The sequence below is a fragment of the Heteronotia binoei genome, chromosome 5 (assembly GCF_032191835.1).
Source record: "Heteronotia binoei isolate CCM8104 ecotype False Entrance Well chromosome 5, APGP_CSIRO_Hbin_v1, whole genome shotgun sequence".
NCBI classification, from domain to species: Eukaryota; Metazoa; Chordata; class Lepidosauria; order Squamata; family Gekkonidae; genus Heteronotia; species Heteronotia binoei.
Window position 1 is genome coordinate 7492001 of NC_083227.1, and position 16369 is coordinate 7508369.

Genomic DNA, 16369 nt, shown 5'->3' on the forward strand with positions numbered 1-16369 from the left:
GCGGGATATTGGACAATTCCGCAGGGCCTGTCAGACATTCCTCTTCCGGTTGGCCTATAACTGACCGGTATCAAAACCACCAAAACTACCAAAATACTGAAGGAAGTTGATAGATAGCGTAGTGCTGGATTGATGTACTGATTTTTAATGTATTTTAATGTTTTAATCTCTTAATTATATAAATTGTTATTGTATTTAAAATTTGAATTTTATTGTTAGAATCTCCGTGTTGTAAGCCGCTCTGAGCCCGCTTCAGTGGGGTAGGGCAGGATATAAATCAAATCGAATCAAATAAATAAATAAATAAATAAAAGCTAACTATTCTAAGCACCTAAACGGCATTTCTTGTTGCAGCATCAGTATTGCAACTGGAGCCTAATGTACTGCAGAGAGATGTAGTCATCATGATGCAGCAAGGAAACATGCAGGTGTACTAGCATCCCAGGAGCATGAAGTTAGCCTGGCTTCCCTCTCATCCATGCCCATATTATAGTTTCTGTCTCTCTAGGATCAGGTGGTATGAATGACCCAATCAGAGGTCCTTCTGGATGGAATTTTCCAGCATCTGCAGTGCTGGCACTCCCACTAGGCAAACTGGGCGGTTGCCTAGGGCGCCAGCAGGGCAGCAGTGGCAAATTTGACCTCCCCCCCTCCTCCAAGGCAAAGGCCTACATTGCCCCCTGCCTCCTCCTCCCTTCCTTCCCCACCCCATGTCAATTTCAATGCCTCTCCCATTCAGGAAGTGGGGAGGGGAGGAGTCAGCGGCAGCAGGGCCGCCTTTTCAGGAGGCTGGTCCTGACAGATTGTGAGCACGGCCCCGTGGTGCGGTTTTACCTGCTGATCAAGTGATCGGCGGAGGGAGGGCTTTCGATAGCCAGAACGTGGCGCTAGAGCCAGTTCCGACATTGAAATCGGCATGGGGTGGGGAAGGGAAGTAGGGGAGGAGGAGTCTCGGCGGGGAGGGGGGGCAAGGAGCTGTGGGGGAGGGTGCCAGGCAGTGAGTCTGCCTTAGGAGCCATGGGGCATCGGACCACCCCTGAGCATCCTCATCCCCTCACCCTCCTGTTTGCAGGACAGGATAAAGATTCTCACGATTAACCAATGACCACATTCTGGGATCTGGCCTTAAAAGAAATGATGATGTGAACTGCAGGGAGGCTCAAATTAAGAACACCCACAAATCACACCAGACCATGTGAAAATATCTGTAACCCTTGGAGGAACTAGGATTCTATGCTATTCTGCATATACTGGTTCAGATTCCGGGCTTTGATCTGGACTGTGGTGCTGACCTTCCAGAAGAATTTTTAGTCTTTAATTTCTTTCTCTCTCTCTGTCTTCCTCTCTCTCTGCAAAAGAAGCCAAAAGTATAAAAGAAACTGGCGGAGAAAGAGAACGGCCTTGCATTTGAAGACAGATTGCAGGGTTCTTCTAGAGCGGTGTTTCCCAGCTGCAGGGTCAGGACCCAGCACTGGGCCATGCCGGCCTCAGTGCCAGGTCGCGGGGCCACCGGTGGCCTGCCATCCCCGCACCTCCTCCCCACAGCGTTGCACCCCCCTCTTGACTCCTCCCTTCCTCCCTCCCCCCACAGGTCAGTTTCAGGCTGGTTAAGGCGCCCTTCCCCCCCTCCCCGGCGGGGAAAATGCCGCTGAACTCTCACTCAGCGCAGGGGCAGGTCAAACGAACGTCCGAAAAGGCTGCTGCTGCTGCTCCCTCCCCCATGCTCCCTTCCCATCCAGGAAGTGCGGGGGAGAGAGCAGCAGTGGTGTCCTTTTCGGACATACGTTCAACCTGCTGACAGCCTGCACCCGCTCTGAGTGAGAGCTCAGTACATTTTCCTCGCCTAGTGGGGGGAGGGGCGCCTTAACCAGCCTGAAACTGACCTTGGGGGGGAAGGGAGGAGGAAGCGGGGGGGGGGGGCGGAACTAGGCCTACTTCCCTTGGCCAGCTGAGGTCAGGGGACCCAGGCCTGCTTGTGCTGCTAGAGTCAGCAGTTTAAAAGGTGTTGCTCCCATCCCGTTTCTTTCCATTTTTCTCTTTCTTTCTTTCTTTCTTTCTTTCTTTCTTTCTTTCTTTCTTTCTTTCTTTCTTTCTTTCTTTCTTTCTTTCTTTCTTTCTTTCTTCCTTTTGTCCCTCCTTTCTTTCACTCCTTCCCTCCCTTTTTCTTCCTTCCTATTTCCTTTCTCATTCTTTCTTTTTTCTCTGTTTCCAACTCTCTCCCCTTCCCTCCCTTTCGTTCTTTCTTACTTTTTTTCTGTCTGTCTGTCTGTTATTCCGTATTTGCTTTATTTCCCACTCCCCTTCCTCTCTCTCTCTGTCAGTTAGTCTTTTCCCCTATCTCCCTCCCTCCCTCCCTTGCCATTGCTAATCTGAGTAGAGTGGGGTGGAGTGGGTGGGAAGAAGATTGAAATGCCCTGCCACCTCATGTTTTCCCAGGCTGCCATTTCATGTTTTCCTTTCTTTCTCTCTTTCTGTCTTTCTCTCTCTCTACCCCCTCTCTCCTTCCCCCCCTGCCATTTCATGTTTTCCCAGGCTGAGCATTTTATCGTTTTAGTTTTCTGCTGTGTGATCCTTGTGCTTTTTTATTGATGTTTTATTTTAAAAATTGCAACGCAAAATCCCACTATTCTACTACTTTTCGTAAACAAAACATTGCAATAGTTTTAGTCTTGTTTGTACATCATTTCCTTTCTCCCGCCTCCACCCTCAAAGTCTCCTGGCTCCACTCCCAAATTTTAGTGGGCCACGAAGGAGAAGTGTAAAAATAATCGGGCCACAGTGGGAAAAAGTTTGGGAAACGCTGTTCTAGAGGCTCCCAAGAGCATGTCTCCTTCCCAAATGAGTTGGTTCAGAGTGAGTGACCTTCACTCTTATGTCAAGAGAACAGGCCAGAAATAACCATATGAGATTCCTGATTCCCTTCTGAGCCACATTTGGTCTGGAACAATCATAGAGGCTGGTGGGTAAGGAGGGAGAGAGGCCTTAATCTGGAGGCTCAGAAACTCCTTCTGGGAAAGAGTTCAGCTGAAGTTCTTCATGGGTGGGGGAGGTATCCTTAAATACCAGATATTCTTGGGGGAAGGTGGAGGGGTGGCTGAGATCAGTCCAGCTGGATGAAGCCAAAGGGCCATCAGTCCTTTCCTCCTGCAGTCCCATAGATCCCTTTTGGTCTTACCAGCCTTCCCAAGTGCTAACAGTTTCTCTCTCTTTATTCCAGCAGAGGATGATCAGAGGAATGAGGAGGGTGAGAAACTTCATCAGGAAATGCCAGATGGAGTTAAAAATGAAGACTTTAACAAAAATGTCAGGAATCAAATCACAGTGAAGAGAAAGAAAGGTGGCTATATGGCTGAGAAGCGTGACGGAAGACAGTGGAATATATATTTTCCAAAGCACAGGAAAATGAAAGCAAGCAAATCCATTCAGTGCAGAAAGTATTTCAGAAATAGATCACAGCTTCTTGCACATCAAAGAATAAAGAAACAGGGGACACCTGAATGCTCAGAGACAAAACATAAATTCAGTCTCAGTGATAATATTAAGCAGCATCAGAAAACTCACACAGGGGAGAAACCTTTTGAATACTCAAAGTGTGGACAGAGATTTGGTATGAGTGGCAGTCTTCAATATCATCAGAAGACCCACACATGGGAGAAGCCTTTTGAATGCTTGGAGTGTGCAAAGAGATTTAGTACGAGTGGCAGTCTTCAAAAGCATCAAAGAACCCACACAGGAGAGAAGCCTTTTGAATGCTCAGTGTGTGGAAAGAGATTCAGTCAGAGTGGCAGTCTTCAAAAGCATCAGAGAACCCACACAGGAGAGAAGCCTTTTGAATGCTCAGTGTGTGGAAAGAGATTCAGTCAGAGTGGCAGTCTTCAATATCATCAGAAGACCCACACAGGGGAGAAGCCTTTTGAATGCTCAGAGTGTGGAAAGAGATTCAATCGGAATGGCCATCTTGAAACGCATCAGAGAACCCACACAGGGGAGAAGCCTTTTGAATGCTGGGAGTGTGGAAAGAGATTTAGCACGAGTTGGGATCTTCAAAGGCATCAGAGAATCCACACAGGGGAGAAGCCTTTTGAATGCTCAGAGTGTGGAAAGAGATTCATGTGGAGTGCCAGTCTTCAAACACATCAGAGAACCCACAAAGGGGAGAAGCCTTTTGAATGCTTGGAGTGTGGAAAGAGATTTAGTACGAGTGGCGATCTTCAAAAGCATCAGAGAACCCACAACAGGGAGAAACCTTTTGAATGCTCAGAGTTTGGAATGAGATTCCTGTGGAGTGGCAGTCTTCAAAATCATCAGAGAACCCACACAGGGGAGAAGCCTTTTGAATGCTCAGAGTGTGGAAAGAGATTCATGTGGAGTGGCAGTCTTCAAAGGCATCAGAGAACCCACAAAGGGGAGAAGCCTTTTGAATGCTTGGAGTGTGGAAAGAGATTTAGTGCAAGTGGCAGTCTTCAATATCATCAGAGAACCCACACAGGGGAGAAGCCTTTTGAATGCTTGGAGTGTGGAAAGAGACTTTGTACAAGTGGCAGTCTTCAAAGTCATCAGAGAACCCACACAGGGGAGAAGCCTTTTGAATGCTTGGAGTGTGGAAAGAGATTCAGTCAGAGTGGCAATCTTCAAAGTCATCAGAGAACCCATACAGGGGAGAAGCCTTTTGATGGTTCAATGTGTGGAAAGAGATGCAGTGAGAGTGGCAGTCTTCAAATGCATCAAGGAACCCACACAGGGGAGAAGCCTTTTGAATGCTCAGAGTGTAGAAAGAGATTTAGTACGAGTTGGGATCTTCAAAGGCATCAGAGAATCCACACAGGGGAGAAGCCTATTGAATGCTCAGAGTGTGGAAAGAGATTCATGTGGAGTGCCAGTCTTCAAACACATCAGAGAATCCACAAAGGGGAGAAGCCTTTTGAATGCTTGGAGTGTGGAAAGAGATTCGTGTGGAGTGGAAGTCTTCAGAAGCATCAAAGAATCCACACAGGGGAGAAGCCTTTTGAATGCTCAGAGTGTGGGAAGAGATTCATTCAGAGTGGCAGTCTTCAAACACATCAGAGAACCCACACAGGGGAGAAGCCTTTTGAATGTTCAGTGTGTGGAAAGAGATGCAGTGAGAGTGGCAGTCTTCAAATGCATCAAAGAACCCACACAGGGGAGAAGCCTTTTGAATGTTCAGAGTGTGGAAAGAGATTCAGTCAGAGTGGCAGTCTTCAAATGCATCAAAGAACCCACACAGGGGAGAAGCCTTTTGAATGCTCAACGTGTGGAAAGAGATTCAGTCAGAGTGGCAGTCTTCAAAAGCATCAGAGAACCCACACAGGGGAGAAGCCTTTTGAATGCTCAGTGTGTGGAAAGAGATTCAGTCAGAGTGGCAGTCTTCAAACGCATCAGAGAACCCACACAGGGGAAAAGCCTTTTGAATGCTTGGTGTGTGGAAAGAGATTTAGTATGAGTGGACATCTTCAAAGGCATCAGAGAACCCACACAGGGGAGAAGCCTTTTGAATTCTCAGAGTGTGGAAAGAGATTCATTATGAGTGATAATCTTCAAGAGCACCAGAGAACCCACACAGGGGAGAAATCTTGTGAATTTTCACTGGGTGGACAGATATTTTGTATGAGTGGCAGTCTTCAGTGTCATCAGAAGACCCACACAGGGGAGAAGGCTTTTGAGTGTTCAGAGTGTGGAAAGAGATTCATGTGGAGTGGAAGTCTTCAGAAGCATCAGAGAATCCACACAGGAGAGAAGCCTTTTGAATGCTCAGAGTGTGGAAAGAGATTTAATCGGAGTGGCAACCTTCAAACACATCAGAGAATCCACACAGGGGAGAAGCCTTTTGAATGCTCAGAGTGTGGAAAGAGATTTGGTTCACGTGGTGATCTTCAAAAGCATCAGAGAACCCACACAGGGGAGAAACCTTTTGAATGCTCAGTGTGTGGAAAAAGATTCAGTACAAGTAGCAATCTTCACAAACATTATAGAACCCACACAGAGGAGAAACCTTTTGAGTGCTCAGAGTGTGGAAAGAGATTTAGTCAGAATGGCGATCTTCAACAGCATCAGATAACCCACACAGGGGAGAAGCCTTTTGGCTGCTCTAGAGTGCTGAAAGAGATTCAGTCTGAGGGAGAATCTTCAAGAACATCAGAGAACACACATAGGGTAGAAGCCTTTGAATGCTCAATGTCAGATGCTGCCTTTGCTGCGCCTGGAATTGTGAGTGGCCATGATGGAGGCTTTCATGACACAGGGACATCATCCCAATGAATGAGACTCCTCCCCAACTGAACGTGCTGATGAGCTATTGGCCCATCACCCTCCCTTACCACAGTGGCAGCTGTCATCCCAGAGGTCCAGATGACGCAAAGGGAGCTGATGATGGGATACGCCCCAGAAGAATGTGGGCAGCCTACTGCATTGAATAATCTGTACATGAGAGAAAATGCTCAAATTGTGGAAAGAGATTCAGTGTGAGTGGCCATCTTCAGCGACATCATAGTATCGTAGAGCTGGAAGAGACTTCCAGGGTCATCTAGTCCAACCCCCTGCACAATTCAGGAAACTCACAAACCCCTCCGCCCTAAATTCACAGGATCTTCATCACTTTCAGATGGCCATCTAGCCTTTTTAAAGACCTCCAAGGAAGGAGAGCCCACCACCTCCTGAAGGGGAGCCTGTTCCACTGAGGAATCGCTCTAACGGTCAGGAAGTTCTTCCTAATGTTGAGCCGGAAACTCTTTTTTGATTTAATTTCAACCCATTGGTTCTGGTCCTGCCTTCTGGGGCCATCAAAGATCCCAAACAGGAGAGAAACCTTTGGAGTGCTCAGATTGTTAAAAGAGATTCAGTCATTTGGACAATTTTGAAAAATCTATGCAACCTCTCTAGGGAAGAAATTCACAGACTGTAGAAGTGATTCTGTTGCAGAGGCACCCTTCGATGGCATCTAAGAATCCACGCAGGGAAGACACAGTTTTCATGTTTGGAGCATTGGAAGAGACTCCATTAGAGCAGTACTCTTCTTTTCTACTGCATCGAGGAGCCCACCCTTGAAGCATCTATGTAACTGCTTAGCTTGCAGAAAGAGGTTTTTACCTCTTTCACACCCAAAAGACAACTACAGACCATTAAAAGAAAGGAAAAGATGTAAACTGCTTCAAAAGACTTGAGTCTATCCAAGAAACCTTACCCTACTCAGGAACAAATGTTACAAGCGCGCGAACTGTGAAAAGAATATTAGCCATGTTCAAACCCTCAAAAACATCCCACGGAGAAGGAAGCAAGGATGGGCAATGGGATCGCTAGGTGGAAGAATCATTGTCAGGTACAAGTCCCTGGCAATGGTTGGGTTTTAGATCTCTGATTCAGAAACAACCAAGCGGTTTTCTTGTTAGTATTATCAGTGCTAATGAATGGTCAGTTACTAAAAGCATATACATGTATCCGCATATATATATTCGTATAATTACTATTATAGTATACATGAATATATGTGAATGTATTGTGTGTGTGCGTATTTTGGCCACTGTGTGATACAGAGTGTTGGACTGGATGGACCACTGGCCTGATCCAACAGGGCTTCTTTTATGTTCTTATGTGACACAGAGTGTTGGACTGGATGGGCCATGGCCCTGATCAAACATGGCTTCTCTTATGTTCTTCTGTGACACAGAGTGTTGGACTGGATGGGCCATTGGCCTGATTCAACATGGCTTCTCTTATGTTGAATATATATGAATATATGTGAATATGTAAATAGTATAACTACTATTTACATATATTCATGTATTCATATCTATATTTCCACCTGTATTGTTTTATATAGTTATGTATGTAACTATCCACATAAATTCATGACTGCATTAATCTCTGCCTTTTATTATCAGTATTGATTATTCTTTATATATTAGAACATAAGAGAAGCCATGTTGGATCAGGCCAATGGCCCCTCCAGTCCAACACTCTGAGTCACATAAGAGAAGCCATGTTGGATCAGGCCAATGGCCCATCCATTCCAACACTGCATTGTCACACAGTGGCAAACCTCCCCCCCCAACAGGTGCCATCAGGAGGTCCACCAGTGGGGCCAGGACACTACAAGTCCTCCCACTGTTGCCCCCCCAAAGGACCAAGAATACAAAGCATCACTTGCCCCAGACAGAGAGTTCCATCTATACCTTGCAGCTAATAGGCACTGATGGTCCTCTGCTCCACATGTTGATCCAGTCCCCTCTTGAAGCCATCTGTGCTTTTACTGCCACCACCTCCTATAGCAGTGAATTCCATGTGTTACTCATCCTTTGGGTGAAGGACTTTTATCCATTCTAAGCTGATTGCTCAACAATTTCTTTGAGTACCCACGAGTTCTTGCATCGCGAGAAAGGCAGAAAAGTACTTCTGTCTCTACCTTCTCTCTTCCATGCATAATCTTGAAAACCTCATGTTACCCCTCAGTCGACGTTTTTCAAAGCTGAAGAGCCCCAAGTGTTTTACCCTTTCTTCATAGGGAAAGTGTTCCAAACCTTTAATCAACCTAGTTACCCTTTCCTGCACTTTTTCTAATGCCATGGTATGTTTTTTGAGGTGCGTAGACCCGAATTGTACACAGTGTTCCAAATGAGACTGCACCATTGATTGAAACAGCAGCATTATGATATAATTCCCAATGGGCAAGTGTGGACTCCATTTTCTTCTTATGGGCAAGTGTGGTCTCCCTTATTGACTATGGGAGAGCCTGGTGTTCATTATTCCCTACGGGCAAGTATGGTCTCACTTATTACCTGTGGGCAAGACTACTTCCCATTATTGCCTATGGGCAAGTATGGATTCTCCATTAGCAATCATGTAGAAGAAGAAGAGGTTGGTAAATGTGGTTTGGAGCCTGTTACCGTTAGGTGGATCTGTAAGTGGTTGACAGATCGCACCCAAAGAGTGCTTGTGAATGGTTCCTCATCCTCTTGGAGAGGAATGACAAGTGGAGTGGCTCAAGGATCTGTCCTGAGACCTGCTTTGTTCAACGTCTTTATAAATGATTTGGATAAAGGAATAGAGGGAATGCTTATTAAATTTGCAGATGGTACTAAATTGGGAGGGGTTGCAAATACAGTAGAAGAAAGAAACAGGATACAGGATGATCTTGACAGGCTGGAAAATTGGGCTGAAACCAATGAAATGAATTTTAACAGGGATAAATATAAAGTTCTGCATTTAGGTAAGAATAATCCCACGCATGGTTATAGAATAGGGGAGATTCGTCTGGGCAGTAGTATGTGTGAAATGGATCTAGGAGTCTTAGTGGACCATACACTGAACATGAGCCAACAGTGTGAGGCGGTGGCTAAAAAGGCAAATGCAATATTGGGCTGTGTTAACAGAAGTCTAGTGTCCGGATCACATGAAGAGATGGTACTTTACTCTGCTCTGGTAAAACCTCACCTGGAGTATTGTGTTTGGTTTTGGACACCACATTTTAAGAAGGATAGAGTGTCAGCATTGGGTTCTTTAAGAGAACCTTTGGACTGCCTATAACTGCCTCTACCGTCTTTACCCAAATATATCTGTTTGACCGGCTGTTTGGAGTTTGTCTTTCTAGCACAGCAGCTGCTGCTGCACTTATCAGGGTACTCAAACCGAAGAACTTCCCACGCACACTGTCAAAGAGACAAACTGGAACAGGTCCAGAGGAGAGCGACGAAGATGGGTGAGGGGTCTGGAGACCAAGTCCTATGAGGAAAGGTTGAAGGAGCTGGGGATGTTTAGCCTGGAGAGGAGGCGGCTGAGAGGTGATAATAATAATAATAATAATAATAATAATAATAATAATAATAACAACAACAACTTTTTATTTGTATCCCGCCCTCCCCGCAAGCAGGCTCAGGGCGGCTCACAACATGTGAATACAGTATACAATAAAACCATGCGCAATCAATTATAAATTCATATACAATTTCGATATAAAATCATCCTTAAAATCATTAAAATTACATTAAACTTAAGATTATGGTGCTATAATTAAGATCTTTCATAAAATCCAGTGGTTAAAACATAGAACATATCCAACAGGACTTTCTTGGCTCGGTTTATGTGAAGGCTATTTTAAAGAGGTGGGTCTTACAGGCCCTGTGGAATTGATCTAAGCATCGCAGGGCCCGTACCTCCTCCGGGAGTTGGTTCCACAGTAGGGGGGCCGCTACAGAGAAGGCCCGATCCCGGGTGGACTTCAATCTGGCCTCCTTAGGCCCAGGGATATTCAGCTGGTTCTTTCCAGCTGACCTCAGCGCTCTCTGGGGTTCATGCGGGGAGAGACGGTCCCTCAAGGATCACCATCTTCAAGTACTTGAAGGGCTGTCATATAGAGGATGGGGTGGGATTGTTTTCTATGGTCCCAGAAGGTAGGACCAGAACCAATGGGTTGAAATTAAATCAAAAGAGTTTCCGGCTGAACTTCCTGACGTGTTAGAGTGGTTCCTCAGTGGAACAGGCTTCCTCATTGGGAGGTGGTGGGCTCTCCTTCCTTGGAGGTTATTAAACTGAGGCTGGATGGCCATCTGACAGCAATGCGGATCCTGTGAACTTAGGGAGAGGATTTTTTTTAATTTCCTGCATTGTGCAGGGGGTTGGGCTTGATGACCCTGGAGGTCCCTTCCAACTATTATTCTATGATTCTAAGAAGACGATATTGGACTTACATCCTGCCCTTCACTCTGAGTCTCAGAGCGGCTTACAATCTCCTTTACCTTCCTCCCCTACAAGAGACCCCCTGTGAGGCAGGTGGGGCTGAGAGAACTCTAACAGAAGCTGCCCTTTTACAGAAGTGGAGGACTGGGGAATCAACCCCGGTTCTCCCAGATAAGTAGAGCCGGCCCTGCCGCTAGGCAATTTAGGCAACTACCTCGAGCGCTGAGCTCCCCGGGGTTTCAAACTGGCTGCCACCCACATGACTGCAAGCACAGTCTTGCAGCAGTCCCGGGGAGTCTGGGACAACGAAGAGGCCAGATCGGGTTGCTTTCTCCCTGCCTTTTCTCCTCCCGCCAGAGAGGGCGCTGCTCTCATCATCTGACTGACTTGCGCCTTCTGCACAGGTGCAGCTGGAGCCTCCTGACCTCATGCTCTACCTGCCTTTCCTCCTTTTGTCTTCTACACCAGGGGTGGCCAACGGTAGCACTCCAGATGTCTTTTGCCTACAACTCCTGTTCTTGCTGAGGTCCCCTTACCCTGCTTCGCCCCCCCCCCCTGTGGGGCAAGGGGGGGTGTAGTTTGGTGAAATGGCTAAGTGCAGGGACTCTTATCTGGGAGAACCGGGTTTGATTCCCCACTTCTCCACTTGCAGCTGCTGGAATGGCGCTGGGTCAGCCATAACTCTCGCAGAGCTGTCCTTGAAAGGGTAGCTGCTGTGAGAGCTCTCTCAGTCACACCCACCTCACAGGGTGTCTGTTGTGGGGAAGGAAGGGAAAGGAGACTGTAGGCCACTCTGAGTCTCTGTCCTTGAAAGGGCAGCTGCTGTGTGAGAGCCCTCTCAGCCCCACCCACCTCACAGGGTGTCTGTTGTGGGGGAGGAAGGGAAAGGAGACTGTAGGCCAGTCTGAGTCTCTGTCCTTGAAAGGGCAGCTGCTGTGAGAGCCCTCTCAGCTCCACCCACCTCACAGGGTGTCTGTTGTGGGGAAGGAAGGGAAAGGAGACTGTAGGCCACTCTGAGTCTCTGTCCTTGAAAGGGCAGCTGCTGTGAGAGCCCTCTCAGCCCCACCCACCTGGAGACCTGCTCTAACAACAGGGCATCGCCAGACTGCAGAGATCAGCCCCCCTGCAGAAAAGCTGGCATCAGAACCCTGTTGATCCCCTCCTGCCCCCAAACCCCGTCTTCCCAGCTTTCATACACACACACACACCCCATCTCCCACCGCACAGGATGGGGGGGCGCAGAAAACGGCTTCCTTCCTCCTGCATTTAAGAGCGAGCCCCTAAAGCTGCCTCTCCCCCACCCCCGTTCTTCTGCGGTCCTTATTCGAAGGAGCTGCTGGGATTCAGCTTCAGCCTCCTTTCCCTGGATCTCCCGTGCAGAGTTACTCCCGAGCAGCCCCATGGAGCAGCACTGCAGATGGCAGCCTTGCTTCTCCTGGAGAGGACAGGAAGGCACAGGTGGCGTTCCTCTGCAGCACCGAACGGGTTAACGCCAGAAAGCCATTGGCTACAGAGGCCAAGCAGGGAATGCATGGGGGGGGGGGAGGTCGGAGAAGAGGAGGGGCTCTTGCTTGCTTTCGTTGCCGGTACGCGCATGCGCAGGGGAAGGGGTTTGCTTCTGGACTGGGAAAGAGAACGGGAAGCGCTGCAGAGAAGCTGAAGCGGAGAAAAGCAGCGCAGCAGGAGCCTGGAAACGTTACTTAAAAGTAAGCTATGTGAAGAGGGGGCGGGGAATAAGCTTTTAGATGGTGGGTGGGAGGCGGGGATCATGCATGCCAAGCCAGGGCTGCCCTAAATTGGCCAACTTCCAGTTGGGAAATTTCTGGTGAGGGGGGGGGGAACCTCAGAAGGGAAGAAGACGACAGAGCCCTCCCTCCCACTCCTTGCTCAGCCTCTCTAGCAAACAGCTCTGCTGCTTTAGTCCTTTCTGAGCTGCAGAGACATGGCAGAGGCTTCCGGGGTACCCTTCAGCCAGCCTGCCGTCACCCACCCACGCTCTGTAATGATGCAGCTCGGCCGGGGATGGTGCAGAGGCAGGGAGGAAAAGCGTCCTGTGCAGCCAGAGGCAGGGACTGTTGCCCTCTTTCTCCTTCTGTCTCTGGGGCTGCAAAGCAGCGCTTCTCCCCGGGGACGCAGCAAGCCCTTGAAGGGTGTGTGTGTGTGTGTAGCCGGGCTCTGTCCTTTCCCTCCCAGAAATATTGTCAAAACTCCCAGGGGGCACTTTGGCCACACTTGAGGTCGAGGGGGCAACCGGGGAAAAAAGCTTCCTCGTCTATTGAAGAGCCAGCCTATAAAGCCGCCTCCTCCCTCCCCCTTCCCCCAACTGAGTACTTATTCTAAGGAGCTGGAGGGATGCAGATTCAGCCTCCTTTTCCTGGATGCTCTGGGCATACAACCCCTTGCAAAGTTGCTCCCGAGGAGCCCCATTGAGCAGCATGAAGACGACATCCTGGCTTCTCCTGGAGAGAACAGGAGGACACATTTGGCACTCCTCTGCAGCACTGAAAGGGTTAACGCCACAAAGTCAAGCTAGGAGGGGTGGAAAAGATTGGGGCTCTTTCCCTCTTTTCGGGTGCCCCTGCATGTGGGAAGGGGTTTGCTTCTCCGCGGGGGAAGAGAGCAGGGAGGGGGAAACCTTGCAGCCGGATCCCCGGGAGGTTTGCTTAAAAGTAAGTGATGGAGGAGGTGGACAGAGTGAAGCTTCTAGGGAGGCAGGCATGGATCAGGCCAAGCTGTGGCTGTCAGATGATGGCCAACTCCTGAATGGCAAATTCCTGGACGTTGTGGGTGTGGGGACGGGGTGGATGTGAGATGGGAAGAAGGCTGCAGGCCCTCCCTCCCGTGCAGCCATTGTCTCCCACGGAGCGGATCTCTGCCCAATGGAGGTTGGTTGCAATTCTGGGAGAACTTCAGGCCCCACCTGAGGCATTTCCAAAAGCGGACGGAAGAAACAAATCAAAGTAGGGGGGAAACGCTTCTTTCCTCCCTGTTTTAATACTTGCCGTAACTGGATGACATGCAGGGCAGGCCCTTTACTTCGTTTCGGTTGGAGAGTCCTTCATATCCTCTAAGACGGCCACTCCCTCTGGCCCAAGGAGAAGAGCTCGGCCTCTTGCAAGCCGCAGCTGACCCTTCCTGGGACTAGGGTTGCCAAGTCCATTTCAAGAAATATCTGGGGACTTTGGGGGTGGAGCCAGGAGACTTTGGGGGTGGAGCCGGGAGCAAGGGTGTGACACGCACGGCTGGACTCCAAAGGGAGTTCTGGCTGTCACATTTAAAGGAAGATGCAAGTGGGCAGCCCTCTTGGTCTGAAGCAGTTGAACAAAGCAGGAGTCAAGTGGCACCTTTAAGACCAACCCAAGTTTTACTTTACCCCACAGTAAGGGGAAGAGCTCGACCTCTTGCAAGCCGCAGCTGACCCTTCCTGGGACCAGGGTTGCCAATCCCCAGTTGAGAAAATCCACAAACAAATGTGAAATATTAACAAAATATCATTAGAAAAAGGAAAAAATAATGATAAACTGCATATAGCAGGGATGACCAACGGTAGCTCTCCAGATGTTTTTTGCCTACAACTCCCATCAGCCCCAGCCATTGGCCATGCTGGCTGGGGCTGATGAGCGTTGTAGGCAAAAAACATCTGGAGAGCTACCGTTGCCCACCCCTGGCGTATACTGTTCGGCCTCTTAGAGCAGAACAGCCATACAGCAGACTCTCACCCTCCTCGGAATTGCTGGTTCCGGTCAGCAGGGGAGTGAGGAGGAGACTAGGCCAAAGCCTGCCTCGAGTTTAACAGACTCCTCCAGTCAACTCCCAAAGAAACGCAAGCTTAAAATGGCATCTCACCACAGCTTGTAACATCCTAAAAGAGACAAACACAGACACACTTAATTTCCCCAACGAATTGAGGAGGCACTTCTAAAACAGCTTGGTTTGTAGTACAGAAAAATTATTCTAAACCTGACTGACACAAGAAGCACCAGGGCCAAACCCACTATGAAGGTTTCTGATGTTCAATGCTGTATGCCCGTTCTTTTTCATTTTCCTTTTGACACGTTGCTGTCTGTCTCTTTCCTCAGATCATAACCCTCCGAGAGAAGCCTCAGATCATAACCAAGTGAATAAAAGGAAGTTTTCGCAGACAGAGGTGACCCAAGAGAAGGGGAAGGAGATGGAAGAGCAGGACCCAGAAGGACCTGGAACGGGCAAAAGAGCAAGGAAAGGCCCCCATCCCATCCAATCTGGAAGTGGTGTTGAATTCTGGGAAAGCGCCGTGGCAGAGATCTTGGCTAAAGACACCATGAGCTCAGATGTGCTTTGCCAACACTATTGGCAGTTCCGCTACCATGAGGCCGATGGGCCCCAAGAGATTTGCAGCCAGGTCCATGAACTTTGCAGCCAGTGGCTGAAGCCAAAGAGGCATACCAAGAAGCAGATCCTGGACCTGGTGATCTTGGAGCAGTTCCTGACTCTCCTGCCCCAGGAAATGCAGTGCTGGGTCAGAGGATGTGGGCCGGAGGCCAGTTTCCAGGCGGTGGTCCTGGTCAAAGGTCCTCCTGAGTCAGGCAGAGGAGAAGAGGCAGGCAGAACAAGTGAGGAGGGGATTCCCTCCAGATATGACCAATTCAAGCCATAATATTTGGCCTTATCCTAACGTTTCTATGCCATATCATTGCCAAAGTGTTAATCATCCATGTGGGAGATTTATCAGCCTCCTTCAGAAGCCCTTCTCTGCTAGGGTATTTCTCATCTCTCTGGCTAACTCACCAGGTCTGCTGACAGTTGGGTGCAGAGTCTGGGAGTGGGGCAGGATCATTCTCTCTCTTACCTTTCTCCCTTACAGATGTGGGAACCATCTGTGAAGATGGAAGCTACAGACCCTGAGGCAGAAGGAGCTTCCTTGGAGCAAGGGCAGAGGGCGCAGCTGGTGGAGCGTGCCCAAGATGTCCTGTCCTGTGGTAAGGACTCGTTGTGCATGGAAGCAGTTAAAGCAGCCTGTGAACGTGATGGGTAGTGAGTTCAGGTTAGGGACGGACTGAGGTGGGGTCTGGGACACATAGGATGCCATGTTGAAGTTGCATCTGGCTGAAAGCCTGGCTTGTGAAGTTAGCATGCCCAGCGATGCTCTGAAAACTCATTCATATGACTCTTAAGTCTCCAGAGCTGCTCAAGTCACGTCCGGTCCAATGTGACAGTGATGTTTCACGCTATAGCATTTCCACCCCCCCCTTCCCTCCCCACACAGAAGACATAAGTCTCACAGGAAAGATTCAGATTTCTGGACCATGGCTTACACTTTCGAGATAGTGGTCTTCTATCAGGAGATGGTTTGCACCTTACGGCGGTAGGGAAAAAGGTGTTTGGTAACAACCTTGCTAACTTAATAAGGAGGGCTTTAAACTAAATTGTATGGAGGAGCGAGACAATAATTTGAAGCCTCGTATGATGCTGGAAACTGGGGATAAGAACATTAAAGATTTCCAGAGAGTGGCGCATAAGCTAGGTAATGTGAACTTGCAGGTTTGTACAGAAACTAAACCCTCGGGATGCACAAAAAGTGGTTTCCGATGTCTCTACATTAATGCACAGAGTAAGGGAAACAAACAGGAGGAACTGGAAGTTCTAATACGGGAAGGAGACTATGACATAATAGGCCTTACTGAAACTTGGTGGGATGACACTC

At 48.6% G+C, this 16369-nt stretch overlaps 2 protein-coding genes across 2 annotated transcripts in view; one reads left to right on the top strand and one right to left on the bottom strand.

The window, feature by feature from the left end:
• Positions 1-6919, top strand: part of LOC132570933 (zinc finger protein 420-like) — a 55978-nt gene extending 49059 nt beyond the window's left edge. Inside the window, exons 7-9 of the mRNA XM_060237569.1 lie at positions 3705-4682; positions 4965-5477; positions 6898-6919. Coding sequence (XP_060093552.1) covers positions 3705-4682; positions 4965-5477; positions 6898-6919 — 1513 coding nt within the window. The remainder of the gene's footprint in view (positions 1-3704; positions 4683-4964; positions 5478-6897) is intronic.
• The window catches only part of LOC132572129 (zinc finger protein OZF-like), a 1123325-nt gene that overhangs the window by 944217 nt on the left and 162739 nt on the right, over positions 1-16369 (bottom strand). The window lies entirely within an intron of this gene.